General features: G+C 37.8%; 1 protein-coding gene across 7 annotated transcripts in view; it reads right to left on the reverse strand.

The window, feature by feature from the left end:
* The window catches only part of LOC105495162 (nuclear factor I A), a 382,111-nt gene that overhangs the window by 174,012 nt on the left and 189,436 nt on the right, over positions 1-18,663 (reverse strand). For 6 of the 7 annotated variants that reach the window (XM_011764422.2, XM_011764425.3, XM_011764423.2 and 3 more), the window contains one exon: positions 7,851-7,916. The exons of the other annotated variant lie outside the window; for it this stretch is intronic. In XM_011764422.2, coding sequence (XP_011762724.1) covers positions 7,851-7,916 — 66 coding nt within the window. The remainder of the gene's footprint in view (positions 1-7,850; positions 7,917-18,663) is intronic. 7 annotated transcript variants of the gene reach the window in all.

Below are 18,663 nucleotides of genomic sequence, written 5' to 3' on the forward strand. Positions count from 1 at the left end.
CCAAATCCCCAAATACATTATTTATATTACATTCAGTTTACTAATATTATCCACAAATAGGTAATTCCTTCCAAAAAATAATGACAGGCTGAAAAACAACAAATTCACATTCCCATTTAAAATCAGAAGTGACCCTATTATTTGTGGCATGGAAAGCTCATACCCAATTCCTGACCCCAGCTCGCCCCCCTGATCTTTCACCACACTGGTTTTTAATTGATGGGGAGGTATGGAAAGTGGCCATTAGAAGTGGTCCTTCTAAGGATATCTCTGTCAAAGGGTCCTGTCACACTAGTTCCAGGCTTAGATCACAGGGAAAACAGAGCAATGGCAGATGGAGCTGTAGCCAAACACCAGGTGCACCTTCTACCGCACTGTGATTTGATGACGGCTTCTCATCTGATTTCCTTTTTGAGCCCAATTCAGATACTGCATAAATTGTATTGCTTCATATTTTCATATTTTTAGAATCTAGATCTATGTACATATTTACACAATTCCAGACACATTCTAAATACACACGTTAAAATGCTTTTCTACTTGGAATGTTACATTCAATGGGCACTCCTGGGTCTCTCCTGGGACAAGAGTCACAGGCACAAATGAATTTGAGGACCAGAAAGAAATCCCTTTTTTTCCTTCTTTCCTGTGTAACTCTTTGTGTGTGAAGGGTTGGAGGTAGGGGGAGCAGGGAGGGGAAGATGTCTGAAACAGACCACCCAGTCAGTCCATTTTAGAACTTGAAAATCAGGGGAATAGGATCTAAAACATTTCCTATTTTGGCTACTAGCCAACTAACCTAAAGTCTGTTCAGCTAGTTATTCTCCGCGTGTAGACAATAAAACACTCATAATGTGTGAGGATAAGACTACTTTAAAATGGCTACAAATCTCCCCCCACACCCCCCATTTTTCAGTTGAAAAGGCGCCTTAAGTACACTGGATCCTGTGGCTTAAGCTCTGCAGCTTCCAGTGCGTCATGCACTTGGGGAAGCCCCCAGCCTAGGATGGCACCTCATCTTTCACAGAGCAAGACTCAGGAATTTCCTTTGTCTGGAGGCATTTCTAAGGAGCGTTTGCAAACAATGATGGGTCACACCTGCTAACCATACTTAAGAAAGCAAAATTCACCTAGTTTCAGACTGAAATTTCAGATGAAACCAAATTCTAGTTCCCTAGTCTCTTAAAGAAGAGAGACTAGCTCCATTGCATTGCTGAAAATTCATCAGTCAGAATTTAATTATACAGATCTGGAAACCAGAAGGCATTTAGGTTTTAATGTCTCCCTGAGTTGGGACCTTTACATATTTTAGAATATTGATCATAACTGTTATTGCTGCTATTTTGGTGGTCACTCTACTGTGTCTGTCCCTGCGGGGTTTTTTGAAAGAACACTGCAGAGAAGAACTGTTGCTAGGTAATTGTAAAAGAAAGTCATGCAAATTATGAAATATTGATAAATTGCATTTACAAGTCAATGGTGCTCGAATGCTCCTTTTTTCCCAGTAAAACATAAACTGTAAGGTTGTATTGCCTCCAAAATTTTTTAAATCACCCAACTAAATGACACATTAATCAAAACAGTTCCTAAAACAAGCAGTCCATCCAGCAGTGACCATTTTTGCAGTTTTGAATTATCAATTTTATTTTGCCTTCCCACTAGATATAAATATTGCAATATAACATTGTAATATATCTACTATACATGTGAGGAGGTAGTAAAAACAATTTAAAACATTAAACAAGAAGGCCCACAATTTTTAAAGAGAATAATGTCAGATAAAAAATGTTTATCAGAAAGAGAAAAAGAAATTTATAGGTTTCTTTTCTCAGCCCCAAATTACAAAGTAAATCCTACACATAAATCTTTTTTTTTTTTTTTTTTGAGATGGAGTCTCGTTCTGTCACCCAGGATGGAGTGCAGTGGTGCGATCTCAGCTCACTGCAACCTCTGCCTCCTGGGTTCAAACGATTCTCCTGCCTTAGCCTCCTGAGTAGCTGGGATTACAGGAATCTGCCACCACGCCCAGTTAATTTTTTGTTTTTCTTTTTTGTATTTTTAGTAGGGAATGGGTTTTACCATGTTGGCCAGGCTGGTCTTGAACTCCTTACCTCAAGCGATCCACCCGCCTTGGCCTCCCAAAGTGCTAAGATTACAGGTGTAAGCCACTGTGGCCGGCCCTACACATAAATCTTAAGTCGGGAAGTCAGTAGCATTAAAACTTATTTCATAAACATTAAAAATTCAATGAGTTAAATAATAATGCATGAAATACCAACAATTGTGGATGAAAAGAAGTACATTCCTTGTTCACCTAGCAACATTTAACAATGACACCTCTTTTAACAATTCAGGATGCGAACGGCACAAATGAAGATGGTGAACATGAAAGCTAGATTCTACCAATACTCCAGGGTAATTTTCAAATTGGCAGGTAGAGCTGGAAATTTTCAAAATCTGGGGCAAGCATCATGATTAATGGGCTTCCACTGATTGCAAAGACCCATCTGAGGGTTGATGCCACCAACATATGTGCAACTACCAGATAAATGAGGAGGAACAAACATGATTAAACCTAAATGAAATCATCTAAATACCAACTCTGATTTCTTGTTATAAATATCACATTTTAAAAACCACTAAGATAAAGTTATTACTAGCAGGCTGTGCAGGTGATGAGAAATAGCAAATAGAAGGGAAAGATAACCAGGTGAAGATAGCCTTTCTTTCTGGTAAGGGAGTCCCACATTTTCTTTTTTTAGTTAAAGGTGCTTTCACGGATAACAGTGAGAGCCAGTGGGGGTGTGTTTTCAGAGTGCCAACGTTGGCCAATACTGTTGCCTCAGACACTGACTCAGTGCAGCCCTACAGAAGCGTGCCTTGAATTAAATAAGACGGCTATCACATGAGCTTTACCCTCGTTAATGACTGACCTGATGCACCACAGAATGCAAGCTTGGAGGACTGTTCACAGGCCCTGTAAATATCAGGCAGGCACTTCAAATGCTCTGTCCCATAAATATGTTTAAAGTAACCAGAGTATATCAGGGGAGTTCACAAAGGTTGTTTAAATAGATGTTCTAAGTCAAAAGTCCAACAAATGAGGCTTAAAACCTTCAGGAGCTCTGGAAAATCCAGATTCAGTGATACACCAAAGGATTAAATGATACCAATCAGAGCTGGGAACTTTGTCTGAACTGCATTCCCTATGGTAATCAAGCATCATGCATAAACTGAAATGGTGATATTTCAAACATCTGACCACACCTGCTCATTGAAGTGGGGGTGGGGGCGGGCAGGAAGTGGAGAGGGACAACTTGATGTCCTATTTCCATTAGTACCTAGCCCTCAGTTTTGGTTTCCTAGACCTACTAGTTACATCTGTTAATCTCTGTCCATGTGTCTGAGCACAGCCTTCCCCCATACCCAAATTAGGTTTTCAGCTTCCCCAGAGCGTTTTGTTTTGTTGTTTTTTCCTTAAAATCTCTAGGTAAATCAACAGTGAACAGATACTCCAAAAATATTTGGAAGTAATGACAATATATTCATCTACTTATTAATTTTATTCATTAAGCAAATAAGTACTAGGTACCCACTAAGTTCAAGGCACAGATCTAGGTACTGTGAAGGATCTTTTTAAAAAGGAATTTGTCATAAATCCTACCCTTAATCAGCTTATAGTTTTTAATAAGCCAGATTCTATTTGGTTTGTGCCAAGGAAAAACTCAGCTAAAATTAAAGACATCTAGGAGGAGTCTCTTCTTTCCAGAATCACCTTCTTGAGCACTCATTCTGAAGGTTCCAGCAACTCTGAATCCTTTTTGCAATTCCCTGGTTCTCAAACTCATGGGAGATGAACAGATTGTCAGGATAAAACAAAATGGGAAAACAGACGTGGCACCATGGGGATTGTGGGGATTTGGGAACTATGTCTGACATTTCAGAGCAGGGTAAGTACCCACAAAAGATGTCTCTAAAAGTCTTGGTATATTTCTGACGCCATCCCCTTCCACTCGAAGGCTCCCAGCTTTGGACCTCTTGGATATACGTACTCGTTGTAAACATGACAAGCTTTAACTGGAAGGTAGTAATGATAACCTTCCTTTGAGTCCTTACTGTGAACCAGGCAGAATGCTATTTTGTATGCATATTCTCAGTTTAACACTCATGAGATACGTCCTTTTAGTATTTCTTTTCTTTTCTTTTTTTGAGATGGAGTCTTGCTCTGTCACCCAGGCTGGATGAAGTGGCACCATCTTGGCTCACTGCAACCTCTGCTGCCTGGATTCAAGACAGTCTCTTGCCTCAGCCTCCCGAGTAGTGGGATTACAGGCATGTGCCACTATGTCTGGCTAATTTTTGTATTTTTAGTAGAGATAGGCACCATGTTGGCCACGCTGGTTTCGAACTCCTGACCTCAAGTGATCCACCCACCTTGACCTCCCAGAGTACTGGGATTACAGGTGTAAGCCATTGCACCTGGCCTCCTTTTGGTATTTCTATTTTATTGGTAAGAAAGCTGAGATTGGCATGTACCTTACTCAGTCGCTCAGCTATTACTTAATTTGAACTCAGGTCCGTTTGACTCCAGAAGCAGAGTTTTTACCCATTATACTATACCAATTTTGAGTTTCAGAGACTCTGATATTTTATCTCTGGGCTTCAGATAATTCCTTCAAAATTCCCATCTAATGCTCTAATTGGGCAAAGATTTGTTTTCTTTTACAGTTGAGTCTTAAGGGAGTACAAGAAAAGAAAGCAAAAATTCCACAGAAAAAAACAGACTAGTTGGCCAGGGAAGAAACAGCTGCATCCACTTTAGGTAAAGTTACATGGCCCAGTTTACGATTTGGGATGAAACAGTGTATTACCATTTGTCTATTCATTCTCCATGGTTTAGTAGGGAAATACCATTCGTTTCCCATTACCTTTCTCAAGAGCTAGGGTAAAAAAAAAATTATTTTCCTTCCCATATATACAAACATACACACACACACACACACACACACACACACACACACATACATACATCTATGTGAAGTAACGAGTTCCCATTTTATTTGAAGAATCAAGTCTGTTACATCTTCCAAAATGTCTTAGAGCTTTGTTGATACACCTATGAGAGTTCCCTCTTTCAAAACAAAAACAAAACACACAAGAACCTCTCAGGAATTCATCTTCATATCCTGAGGTAATGAAGAAGAGGAAACATTCTCTTGATCAACGCAACACCAGAGAGTGGAACCTTATCTAATGCGTGTCAATACCAAGCCCTGAATCTTCATTTATTCCTTTTGGGATTAGATGTCTTTAAGGAAGAGAGGAAAATCATTTTTCCTCCACTAACTTCATCTGAGACTGACAAGAGGCAGCAAATTGAGTAGGCTGATAATTCTTCAACTAGGGCTAAGATAAACCAGCTTCTACTACTTTTTCTTTGAAACAAACAGAAAACTGAAAGACAGGAATTTATTACTTTATCTCCTCGATATTAATACTTTCTTTCTTTGAACTCACACGATTTCCGCAAAATGACAGTGTAAATCCTTGAGGTAGCATCAAGTGATCTGAGGTTAAAAGTGAACTTGGCTAGTATCTCTCTGCCTTTGGCCGAAAAATCCAGGCTCAATCCTGGTTGCTTTCTGGAATGGGAAACACACAATATTGGGATTGCAGGCAGCTCCAGAAAGGCATGCCAGGCCTCTCATGCTCTCAATTTATATTTGCATGTGAACAGCTTGTTGGCCATTTTATGAAGACAGATGAATCGCAGGCATGCTAGAGGGGCGGCCAGACCTAAATACGCGAACTACACACCCGTACAGTCCACACATTTTTGAAGATGAAAATAAAATTATACCTCTGGAGACATCTTTAGGGAGATTATGCACAAATACAATATGTAGAAAAAAGTGAAACTTTGAAGCATCACCTGCGAGTCAAGTGGAAAATAAAGAATGAAACTAGTCTATAAATACCACTCTTTAAAATGTCAACAAAAAATAAGATGTAGCGTATATGACACTAAAAACAAACCTCCAGAGTTCTCTTTTTTTTTTTTTTTTTTACTGCCTGCTTTAAAAAGACAACTTTGATAAAGAAAATATCACCAAAATACCAGGATGAGGAGAGGAATTGCCAGGCAGTCCCTATTTAATGCTAGAAGCCAGCAATGTAATCAAATTTCTCATGGGTAGGAAATGAAACATATCCGGAAAAATGAGTGATAGGATATCTAATGTGGTAATCTTGATCCTTCACCCCACAATACCAATATAATTCCGTTTACCTATCTTTTCCAAAGATTGGATGGAGATCAACATGGAACAATGTACAGAATAACAAAAGGAAGAGACTCAAGCAATGGGGTCATTCAAAGTGGGTGAAAAACAAAGTATGGTAGAATTATATTGACAAGAAAAATAATAAAAGTCATAATGAACCACAGCTGACATTTTTAAAGCATAAACTCTATCAGAGATATTATGATGAGCATATTACACATATTATCTTACTTAACTCTTCCACAAGCAGGTAATATTATTATCCTGTTTTAGAGGAATAAATCTGAGAGGTTAAATAACCTATTCAGTATCACACAGGTAAGAAGAAATAGCAGAGGCAGGTCACAGCCTGAGCTTCCACCCGCAACCCGGAGATGGAGTCCTGCTCTGTTGCCCAGAGCTGGAGTGCAATGGCGCAATCTCGGCTCACTGCAACCTCCGCCTCCCAGGTTCAAGCAATTCTCCTGCCTAAGCCTCCCAAGTAGCTGGGATTACAGGCATGTGCCACCACGCTCGGCTAATTTTTCCATTTTTAGTAGAGACAGTGCTTCACCATGTTGGCCAGGCTGGTCTTGAACTCCTGACCTTGTGATCTGCCCAGCTCAGCCTCCCAAAGTGCTGGGATTACAGGTGTGAGCCACCACACCCAGCCCACAGCCTGAGCTTTTAATCACAGTGGCATATTCTCCCCACAGGCCCTTCAAGGTAAAGCATTCCACCAGAGTCCTCAGTGCTATCAGCAAAGAAGAAGATTTTTGAATTTTATGAGATGGTGTCTGTGAAAGTATCTAATACAATGTTTGGTATACTAGGTACTGCTAGTTCATGTCTCTGCTTTTATTGAAACTGAGAGTTTTATTCAATATAAAATTCCAACCCATGATAATCTTTTTCATACTTGTAGTGCCTGTCACAAGTTCCACATTTTACCAGATACTATGATATTCACATATACTGTGTGTTCTATTTTAATAAAGCATCTGCAACAGAAAATTTAGATATTTATGCAGCTGTGGAATTTAATGCTGTCCTGTATCCTCACTATTTTATTTTAGACAATTTAAAGTAGAAAAATCCTTCAAAGCATAGATTTTTTTTTTTTCTTATAGGAATTGGCAAAGTGTTGAGCTCGCAAAAGGCTTAAAACTGCTTGTGAATGAATGATCTTAAATCACTAGTGAAGATGATCACGGGGCATTTGCCACATTAAAGAATTAAAATGAAATGAAAAAGCCATGACTCCTCACTTAACGCTATTAAAAAAATCTGATTTGGTAAATTAACCCCACTTCTCATAGTTTAATTGGGTAATCAACTTTCTTGGGAATTCAGGTTCTCATGGGCACCCTAATAGTGTTTAGGGCCAGGGGTCCTGAGGCTGCTGGGGTGATCCACAGAACAAGAAGTTGCCCTGTTAAAAGTAATCTACTTAAGTTTTTCCAAGTCTCTGGAGTTGTTCCTACCGTGGGCTACTTATAGGGTAGGCCCCCAAATCCTCACACTTAGTCGGCCTGCTGGCTGCTGTGGACTCTGAAAGCAGCAGCTAGAGTCCCAAGCTAAACTTACCATTTTCTGGCTGGTCCTTAATGTCAGCGTCACTTGGCTGGCTGGGACTTTCAGATTGACTTGAATCTGAAAAACATAAAAATACAGCCAAAAATTACAGGGTCTGCAAGGGAAAGTGGATCAGAGGTGCCAGACTTTCTCAAAAGGTTCAACCTATAAACTAAGAATGGGAACGTTACAGAAATGACATGAGACATGAAGAAAAGAAAGGACGGAAAGAGAAAAGAAAGACAGGGAAACGCAGCAGCAACCTGTGCCTTTAGAGAGGACACTCCGGTTTGCGGACACCTACAGTGGCACTGGCTTTTGCCAGATCACAACTTGAAGCTCTTCAGCAACCATTCTCTTAGACCATTTCCAAACTGCTCTTCTCCACTATTTATACACTCGAGTCTGATAAAGACTTCATCCTTCATTACACACATCTGAAGCTTGATTCAGAACATAATAAAGTGTCAAAACATATTTTGAAGCTGGTATATAAAAGCAACCCAAACAACAGTAACAAGTTCTGTTGATATTTAGCTCTACATTCCAGCAACAGACTACGCAGACTAACACCATTAAATACTAGAGTCCTAATATTCCATCACGTTTTCTTGAAATAACTGCTTAACTCAAAGCAGTCTTTCCGAAGGTACAAGTTTCCCCTACTTTATAAGAATGATTTTTTTCTTGTACTGATGCATTTGGGAGATCCTACAAGGATGTGTTTGCAAAAACAGATTTTTGTACACCTTTATAGAATTAAACATTTTTTAATTTAAAAAATATAATCATACTTTCAAACTAAAAAAGGAATTCGATTAACTTAATTTCTAAATGAAATAATTAAAAATCAAAGTAACTTAATTTTTAAATGAGATAAAAATTAACTTAGATCAAAAGAATTTCACAAAATTAGAAACAAGCATATTTATGGTACATTTTTGGGGGAGAGGAGAGAAAAAACAGGCAAAATGTTTCAAGTGGAAAGTTTTTGATATAAAAAGAAAGTGTTGTCTGAGACTTGAAGTCGTTTACAACATTGTTTAATAGCAAACAAAAAAAAGGTTTTTCAACAAAATCTCTGTATCTGTGGAGAGCTTGAATCCTAACTTCACCTTGACTTCACAGGTTTAGAATTAGTTGTCTGAAATTTGACCACATTTCTGCAAGTTTAATGTAAGGTCAAAAGGTCATGATACTTAACTGTGATTAAACAGAAAATATTACTTCTATAGCAACTGAGTTATAGCATCACCGTTCTCTTTCTTGGACATGCTGCAGAAAGAAGTGGCACTACTAGTGACCTTAGGTCTAGAAATGCTAATTTATTACTTTAAAAGATTCCCTGCTTTTAAGCAAACGAAGATTTTAATTATAAGTGCTATAGTGAAAAGATCTATTTTTAAATTTTCAGATAATCTTAACCTGGTGACTACAGCAAAAATTCTATGTTGATTCAAAGGATTAAATAACAGAAGATGCTAAAAAGTGAATTTTTATTTGAGTCTGGCAAAGTGACAGCTTTTATCGTTCTGTAACAATTGCCGCAGAGAAGACACAAACAAAATGTATTACTACATGCCAAAAACCTTTAGAGAAATCCTTCAGAATAAACTACAAAAATACAAAACCTGGACTAAAAATTAGAAATGCAAACAAATTTACATTGATCCATATTTAAATTTTTAACTACACAAATTAATATTATAGATATAACAAACAATTGAAAAATACAGCATAACTACCTTCTTTTTCTTCTAGGGAACAAGCCTATAATTTTACCATTAGAAATTACACATTAAATATTTTGAGTAGTAATTCAGTATGTTTTAGGAGAAAGACATACCTCCATTGTTTTTGTTCTGGACAATCTTAAACCATTAATTTCTATAACTAAAATGAAAGCAAAATATCTAATTTTGTTTTAGGGAAAATTAAAATTCTTGATCATGTCCTGAAACAGACACATAAAATTCAGCCAAACATAACATTTTCTTTGGAATAATACTAGCAAACATACATCTCTATCCATGTACTACTTCTACGTATAATATCTTTATAATTAATCACTTCTCTATGAATAAATGGAAAATAGTTTTATCTCAATTATTAGATATACAATAGTCAATTACACTTCTGATATTTATCCATTAATATTAAGGCAAAAAGGGATAAGGAAAGATGCTAAATTTTTTTTTAATATATAATCTGAAAGTGGACTTCTTTCTTCTTTTCACTTTTTGTTTATATTTGGTTTGCCACCTACCTTTACAGAAATATAGTATAATAGAAAACATGAACAGCAATAAAAGATGAATATTAGGTATGTTGAAAGAAAGTTTAAAATTCCAAGCCACAGAAAAATAAGCAAACCAACAGCAAAAGAGTGAGTGGCAAGAAAATGCTCAGAGTTGGTCTGCAAGGGGCCGCGGCGTTCTCGTGAAAGCTCAGATACAAACACTGGAGAAGGCATCTAGCCAAACTGAAAACGGAATTTATTTTTTCTAGTTTTATTCCAAAGCTGGGGACACTGCTATCCATCTGAGGACTGCATACTAAAATGCACCATCCTGCCAGGTAAGGGGCAGGCAAAGCCAAACATCTACATGAAAATGTACATGATCTCAAAACTTCAATAATTATTTTCTACCCTGGGCAGTTCAATACCATTTTCTTTTTCAGCCAAGGAGGAGGAAAACTACCCAGTCTTAGTGCTATTCTCTGCTGAGGATGCATGGACACTCTTTCCGGTATTGCAAAAGGTCACTGATGCTGTTAAGTGCGGAGCCAACCAGGTGACCAGAATTACAAATTAATTTCTACCCATGCATAATTGATACAAATGAAAGATCTCTTTCTCAAACATTTGCATTAAAACACTATCAAGAAGGTTAACAATTAATTTACTTTTCTCCTTTATATACTCCATAGACACCTGTCAGAAGCCAAGGTAACTGTGTCTTACTCTTTTGGACAAATATCACGTGGTTGATCGATTTCTACCACCTTAAATAATTAGGAACCTAAGAAAACAAACCCAACTGCATAGAACTGGATGTTCTTCTTGTATCCGAGTCTCCCATACCAGTGAGTTTCTCTTGCTTACTGGTTGAAAGCCAGAAGATTTGTATATTACAATGAAGAGAGTATTTACTCACACTGTGTTTAAAGGATGGGGTTGGAAATGCTCTTATAAGGAAGTACATTAGGGTTATCAATTTTTTTTCCTATCTAAGGATTTGCTTTTTGTTTAAGGAAACTTAGACTTCAACCTAACCTTGAAAAGCAATGTTTCTTTGGGTTTTTAAAAAATTTATGAGCAGAAATTTAAACCTAAAATAGACAGGCTTTGCATGTGCGAGGCTAGGTTAAGAACTCTTAATTGAACTGGTAGCCATCCATCTATGCAGTTTTATGGCGCCTACAACTATATTGCCGGAGTACTCAGACAAAGATAGTTCACTGTCAACGTAATCACTAGGGAAAGGAATAAAATAAATCCTAATGCCTACATATTAGTCTCTGCTTCCAAACGCTTGTACAGTGCAAGAACGGAAATCTTGTACTGGATTTGCTACATGTATACATATACGGCTCCTCAAACCTCAGGTCTACTCCTCTTCAGAATGAAACTTCAGTACTCCTTTGGGGAAGGTGAGGAATGACAAAAACATGTTAGTATGGTAAAATGGATGAGGCAAAAATATAAATATCCCTTCCATGTATTTTATGTTCTTTAGGCAAGAAACAAAGATAGAATATTGCTAAATCTTCCCTTTCACCTAGAATTAAACATTTTGTCCTCTCCAGTCCTTCTTTCATTGCAAACGTATCTCTTACAGTGTGATTAATATTATGCTGTAGTTAGGTCTGTTTAAACCATCTCCTGAGAATGTCAGCTTCTAAAGAAGAGTTCCTTCCTACTCTTCTCTTATCCCCGGTACTTGCCACAGGGTGCCTGGCCCAGCCAAGGAGTTCAATAACCGCTGAACTGAAGAGATGAATTTTCAATTGTTGTTCGGCTTTCTAATACTGAACCACTGTCAGTGACTGAAAAATATACTAAGCTTACACCTGAAAGGGGAGTGGGACTTCTAAGATGAGAAAGGAGGGCAAAAAGTCCTTTATCTCTGCTTGATGCCTTGCTTCTTGAGACCTGGCAAGGGAATATAAGGCATATCCCTCTGGTTTGTGAGTGGTTTGGAAATCTTACACAGTGTTTAGAAATTGCAGGCAATCATCTCCTATGATCTACTGGCCCACGCAGCACAGAGGCTGAGCTGAAGGCCGTATCTGACACATAGGAGGCCCTCCAGAAATGTATACAGGTTAAAATGATGAATGATGGAGGAATATTTCACACATTTAAAAATTACAAAGATTAAGAGAAACCCACCATATTCTGGTGTCTGTAGACTACCTCAAAATCCTCACAACTGCTGTTGTAAGTTGCTTGATAAAGGAAAAGCAGACACACTGGTGAGGAACCCTTCCCACCCTAAAACAAACCAACGTCATTCCTGGTCCATCAACATGACAGCAACCAAAGTCTATGGACCATAAAGGCATAAATTCTGGCTCCACTAGAAAAATAATATAGCCTACATTTCAGCCTCCCTACATGCATAATGATTTGGCTAAAGATGAAGTCTGAAGAGCCTTTGTTAGAATTTTATGTCCAGTTTTAAATCTCCCAAATTAAAAGACGGTATGAAGAAACCAGAAGGCATCCAAACCCAAAAATATTAGTGAAAGAAATAAAGTGAAAATTCCACTCTCATGAGCTAGAGTCGCTTGTAGTATAAAAACTAAAAGACAAAGACAGAAGTGAATACTTTCCTGCAAATAAATGAAGAGTTAGGAACATTTCTGAGGTAAAAGTAAGGAGTAAGGGTGATTACACTCTGAGTGTAATAAGCGGTTATCCTCTACAATTTTGGACCTTAAAGATGTTCAAAATTTCGATAAGTTTTAGTTTCTTAGAGTTTGGAAAGATAAGTACTCTGCAAAAGAGTCAGGCCAAAGAATTCAATTTTTGACATCTATAAAGGTTATAATAGAAAAATAATTTCTGTTCTTATGAGTAACATAATTATTAAAATTACTCTATTTTGATCAGTCAGTACCATAAGTTTATTACATTAACGAAATCCAGAAAATCAAATAGCTATAATAGTCACATTTTGCTTATTAGTCTCACAGCTGCAGTTACAAAAGAAATGATTATTGCAATACTTTATAATATTTAGGAAAATTATCTACTTTTTCCAGTATGACCGTGACCTTAAAGACTGAAGTGTGAGGAAAATATTTGAAAAACCTTATTTGAGAATGTATAATGTCAGCACACAGGTGTACATATGTATATACAATTTGTAGCATAAGGGTAAACATTGATGAATACAACACCATCAGCTAAATATAATATTATCCATCACGGTCTGGTTAAGAACAAACAGAAATCTGTAACACCATTACTAAATCTGGACCACCGAAAATATGCAATTATTATTAGCATTTCCAGAGAATGAATAAAATCTTCTAAGCTCAGTGAATAACCAAACTAATATTTAAGGTCAAGTAATGTACACAACTGTGGCCCGCTTAATGAAAAATTGACATACAATAACCTCGTTCCTAAAACAGATAAATTATGAGGTGAGTCATACCATAAAAGTTTTCTTCAGCTTTAAAAATGGAAACACTCTGTGGTTCTTTAAGTGGGAAATCTTATCATTACTGGATTTTAAATACAAAATTTGATCTTTATAACTTTCCCAGCAAGCTAGAATTGAGTGTTTGTCTAGATATATGTACATGGTAACTGTAGTAATTAATGTATGCAGAGTGAGTCCTTTATCGAAGGGAGATGGGGAACTGTGGCGGGGTGCAGGGGAACTCCTAGCTCCAGAAGGACCAGGCTAGTTTGCACACATTGGTCCTCATCTCCTCTATTCCTGATTCAGACAGGGAGCAAGGTCTGTGTTGCTGCAGCCGCCACTTGGAAGGGTTCCCTCCACCAGACCACCCTGGGGGCTGCCAGCTGCTCTGGAGATCCACCCCTTAGTCACTCCCCTGTACTGTACTGTCAAGGCCTACTTAAGATTGTTACATAATCTAGGTTACTACCATTTTCTTTCTCAAAACTTTTCTTTTTGTAATGCCTTTCTGGCCATGAGTTTGTGATATATTAAATTTACAGAAATTCAATTTTTCTGGTGTTCCATTAATGTTGGTATTCCAGGGCCCATCTGTTTAGTCGGTACTGTGTACGATGAAAAGACTGTTTAAGTTGAAGAGTGAGTCAACTGCCTTATCACCTACTCATCAATGTGTTATTTTTCTACATGCACAAGGAGGTTGCAGAATGATACACAGTTCTAACACGTTGAGAAAAAAAATGAAATGGCATAACTATTGTTGTGTTATGACAGTGAGAGGAGGATCATTTCTAAGCTTTAAAAATGACAAATTCAGTCACTCTGAAAGTAATGACAAAATGACTCAATCATTAAACCTTCAATCTTCACATGAGGCTGAATTTCAAGTAATGATCAGCTTTCTCAGTGATGTTATAAACGAAGTCAATGGTAAGAAGCTGGTGATTATAAAAGATAGGCAAACACGATACTTTGATTAAGTTTACAACTTCTCACATTTTCTTTGACAAGACCCTTTGACTAAACCAAACTAAAATGTCTAGGTAATCATTTTGAATTTTGTTTTCCCCATAAGAGGTGCTGTGTTCACAGCGGTGCCTGCTGATTAATTCAGAACTCAAGTTATTGAGTCTACCGGATCACCTACCCACTCCCATGTAAACAAAGACCTGCTTAAAAAGCCATCCCTGCAACATTACTGCATAGCAGAATTGTGCTTAATTTCCCCGTTTAGTCACTTTTTTCACAATCAAAATTAATCATAACACTAGGTTCTTGGAGTTCTTCAACAGAATGATATATACTTGAAGATTACTCATACAGCGATCTATACCACTTAATGTAGAAAATTTCCCTGCATTCTTTCCTACTATCAAATACATGCTTCAAATGAAAACGAAGCCTGAGTTATAATCTACATGCATTATTTTCATGTACCTGGATGTCTGTACAAAATTTTATTGAAATAATAAAATGCCCTCTATCAAGTAAAAACATGCTATTTAAGTCCAGGTAGCACCTTAAAGTACTAATTTTCTTGCATTCATATTCCACCACTGAAAGGAGTATGAAATGGTAAAAAGATGGTGTCCTAAAAACCTCAGCTATATCCTTTAACTATGCTGGATCTCAGTGTCTTCATCTGTAAAATGGAGACACTACTGATCATTTTGCCTAACTACTTAACAGGATGTTGTGTGGCTCAAAGAAAATAATGCAAGAAAACCTGGTTTTGAAACTCATAAAGGCCCCCCAAAAGGTACATTTACCTCTGTCATACAATCTTCACATCCCAACAAGTTTTGTGTTTCTTTGTAAAAATCAACCCCAACTGACACATGATGTGATTTTAGTATAAAACATCAGGAGCACAGACCTGGTTTTAAAGAACAGGTTCTTAATTCTCATATACTGGGAAAGAGATTATCTTTGATAATGGAAATGTAAATCTCAGCTTGCCGTTGTTTATTCCAGACAGGCATTTGTGTGTTAAGTCTGTTTATCAGGCAACACTTTGTCTAAGCCAGGAAGTAGTCAGTCTTTGTAACAAGATGTATGCAAATGAATTTCCCATGAGTCTCTGCAGCAAATTGTAGGAGAGAAAAAATAATTCCTTGTTACTTTACCAGCAAGAAGCTACCTCAAAAGTAGACCAGAGACAGAGAACTATGAGCTAGACTATGCTGATGAGTTTAAATGAGTCCTAAACATGTGCTCACAGTCTGTTGCTCTTTATTCTAAGCAGACTTGGTGCATTACATCTGTTTATCAGACAACACTGTCTGGATATTCAGGCTTTGGAACCTGTGTGAAAATGAACAGTGACCATAATCCCATGAAATAACCTGTCTGTGGCAAAACTCCAAACCTCCTGCACTTCAAGAATTCTCACCAACAGAAACACCCACAAAACCTTGGAAACTTTAAAAAAAAATACATCCAGCTCTAACTCTTTGTCATCTATCATAAATAACTTTTGTACAGGCATTGGATTCCCTAATGGTAATGACAGATTCATGTCAGAATGGTGAATTTCATCATGCAAATTAGACTGATCAATAAAATATTTGCCAACAACAAATGCCTTATTTATCAAAACAGAGCTTTTAAAATAAAATACTTTTCTATCACAATAGAAAGTTTTTATTCTCTAATTCGATTATTAAAATATTTGTCCCAAATCTTTTTTTAATCCTAATATAACCAATTCTTTTTTAAAAAAAAAATTCTATATGTGAAGAGTTGAACAGTGTCTTCATTTTCTTTTTGTTTTTCTTGTTGGTTTTCTACAGGGTTTGAAAATCTTACGGAAGGAATCGAATTGGTTTAGCTTGTCTTCCTAGACAAAATAAACACTTTAGGACTCTACTTGTTTGTATTCTCCTCAGTGGCGCTGTATGCATCAGCAGCTAAAAACAAAGAAACTTTTTAGCTGCTCAGACAAAATGCAGAAGCTTCCCAAACAACGAGGCAAGGGAGGGGGCACGGGTTCAGGGGAGGGTGGGGGTGGAGAAGTGTGCGGAGAGTCTGACAGTCCATTCAATATAGGGATGATGGCTATAATGCATCCAGGGTCCCCTTGCTAATTAAATATGCATTGGCACAGTTTTGATCGATGCAAGCCATGGATCAGATGACACACCTGCAAAATCTTGAGCCCAGAGCTCCCAGCAAAAGGGAAAATACAGTCTTGTCTCCTTATCTTTGTTTTCAAAGGCTCTCAATTTCTGTGCTTAGATATCTAATTTAATTCTCTCACCCCTCAGCAAACTGGATTAGGGAAGTCAATACTGCCTTTGTGCATCGACAGGAAAACACAGCTTTCCTTTTATTCAATTTAGCTATGACCTTTAGACAAAGATAATGACAACTGTCTAAAAGTAAGGTTAAGGCCTCAAGAAGAAGACTCTCACAACTAAGGCTCCCTAGAAATTTTGGATGACAAGGTGGGAGGGTTTACTGTGACATATCCCTTCCTGGTGAGAAAAAAAAGGAAGAAAAGGAATTAAGAATTGGTGTGGGGGGATGGGGACAGGGGAGTAGAAGGGCAGGAAGATAACATGGTAGAAGAGGTTTGAAACCACAGAATAAATGACTAAACTCTGAAAAAATCAACTGGGTCTTATATCCATAATCAGAAAATAATTCTGTGAAAGGATAGGAGTAAGAATGGCACAGTAACAATTTGCCTAAAAAAATGCAGAAGCCTTAATGAGAAGGTTGACGATTCTGTGGTTGGGTAAATCAGGAATTTCTTTTCCCCTTGAAGCATTTGAGAAAACAGGATGGTCTATGGAGTTTTGCCACAGACAGGTTATTTCAGTGTGTTGGTGAATCCCACTGCTGAGGAAAGCTATAACTAGAGATTCTAGACAAGTCTGGGATTCTGCAGTCATAGCAATACTGATACCACTACTCCTACCCAAAGGGGAAATGATATTGGATCATTCTCCTCTGAAACAACACAGGTTGTTTTTTGATTTACTTGTCTTTGGGCCTATCCATCTCATTCATTCATTCATTGATTCATTCATTCGCTTGGCATCTACTATGGCGCCTTTCACACTGTATACCTGGAGATACAAAATTAAAAAAGGCAAGGTCCCTCCCCTCAAAAAGCTCCTAATCAGGATAAAGATTCTGTGACATTCCCTCTTGACTAAATCCTATCTCCTGGTGAAATTGGGGTAGAGCAACAAGTTGTTGTGTATATTCATAATTGCTTTTATTCTTTTACTATGAGCAGCAATCAATACCACTAAATGCACCCTTGGAACAATTTACAGCAGCCCTGATACTAACTGGTGGTGGTAGTGGTTAGGGTTAGCTCTTCTAGTGAGATAAAGAGAGGTTTAGGCAGAATCTTTTTTTAAGTGGAATATTAAGCTATTTCTGCATAACTAGCATTGCTGGAAATGGTGTAAAGTATCCAATTTTATTTTTTCTTGAGACGAAGTCTCCCTTTGTTGCCCAGGCTGGAGTGCAGTGGCACAATCTCGGCTCACTGCAACCTCCGCCTCCTGAGTTCAAGTGATTCTCCTGCCTCAGCCTCCTGAGTAGCTGGGATTACAGGTGCTGCCACCACGCCCAGCTGATTTTTGTATTTTTTGGTAGAGACAGGGTTTCACCATGTTGGCCAGGCTGGTCTCGAACTACTGACCTCAGGTGATCCAACCACATCAGCCTCCCAAAGTGCTGGGATTACAGCCTAAAGTACAAACATATTTTTTTTAAATCAGACTTTTCTCCTTAGAAACAATTTAATAGATAGTGCAGAACGTTATTCTGAATTAGGCCTGGTATCCTCCCTTTAATAGAAATGACAGTTCTAGCAGAAGTAGCTATAGTATAGTGAAAAAAGGCAAAAGGCATGATAAAAGAAAACCTGGGTTTGAATCCCTTCTTGGCTATTTATACTAGCTTTGAGGAACTGGGCAAGCCCCTTTACCTCCCTGAACCTCAACTGACTCATTCCAAATACCCAACTCTAGAGACTACCAGGACTGAATGGCATGATTTACAGTGCCTTGTAAATTATGAGTGGCTATAATTCTCTAACTGTTCACTGCTTGGAAGCAGGTTTTCTAAAGCATATAGACTGGTTAAAGCATCACACTATTTAATTTTCTGTCTCATTTTTACTGGCAGATAGCACCATGCCTGGA

The sequence above is a fragment of the Macaca nemestrina genome, chromosome 1 (genome assembly GCF_043159975.1).
Source record: "Macaca nemestrina isolate mMacNem1 chromosome 1, mMacNem.hap1, whole genome shotgun sequence".
In the NCBI taxonomy this organism is placed as follows: domain Eukaryota; kingdom Metazoa; phylum Chordata; class Mammalia; order Primates; family Cercopithecidae; genus Macaca; species Macaca nemestrina.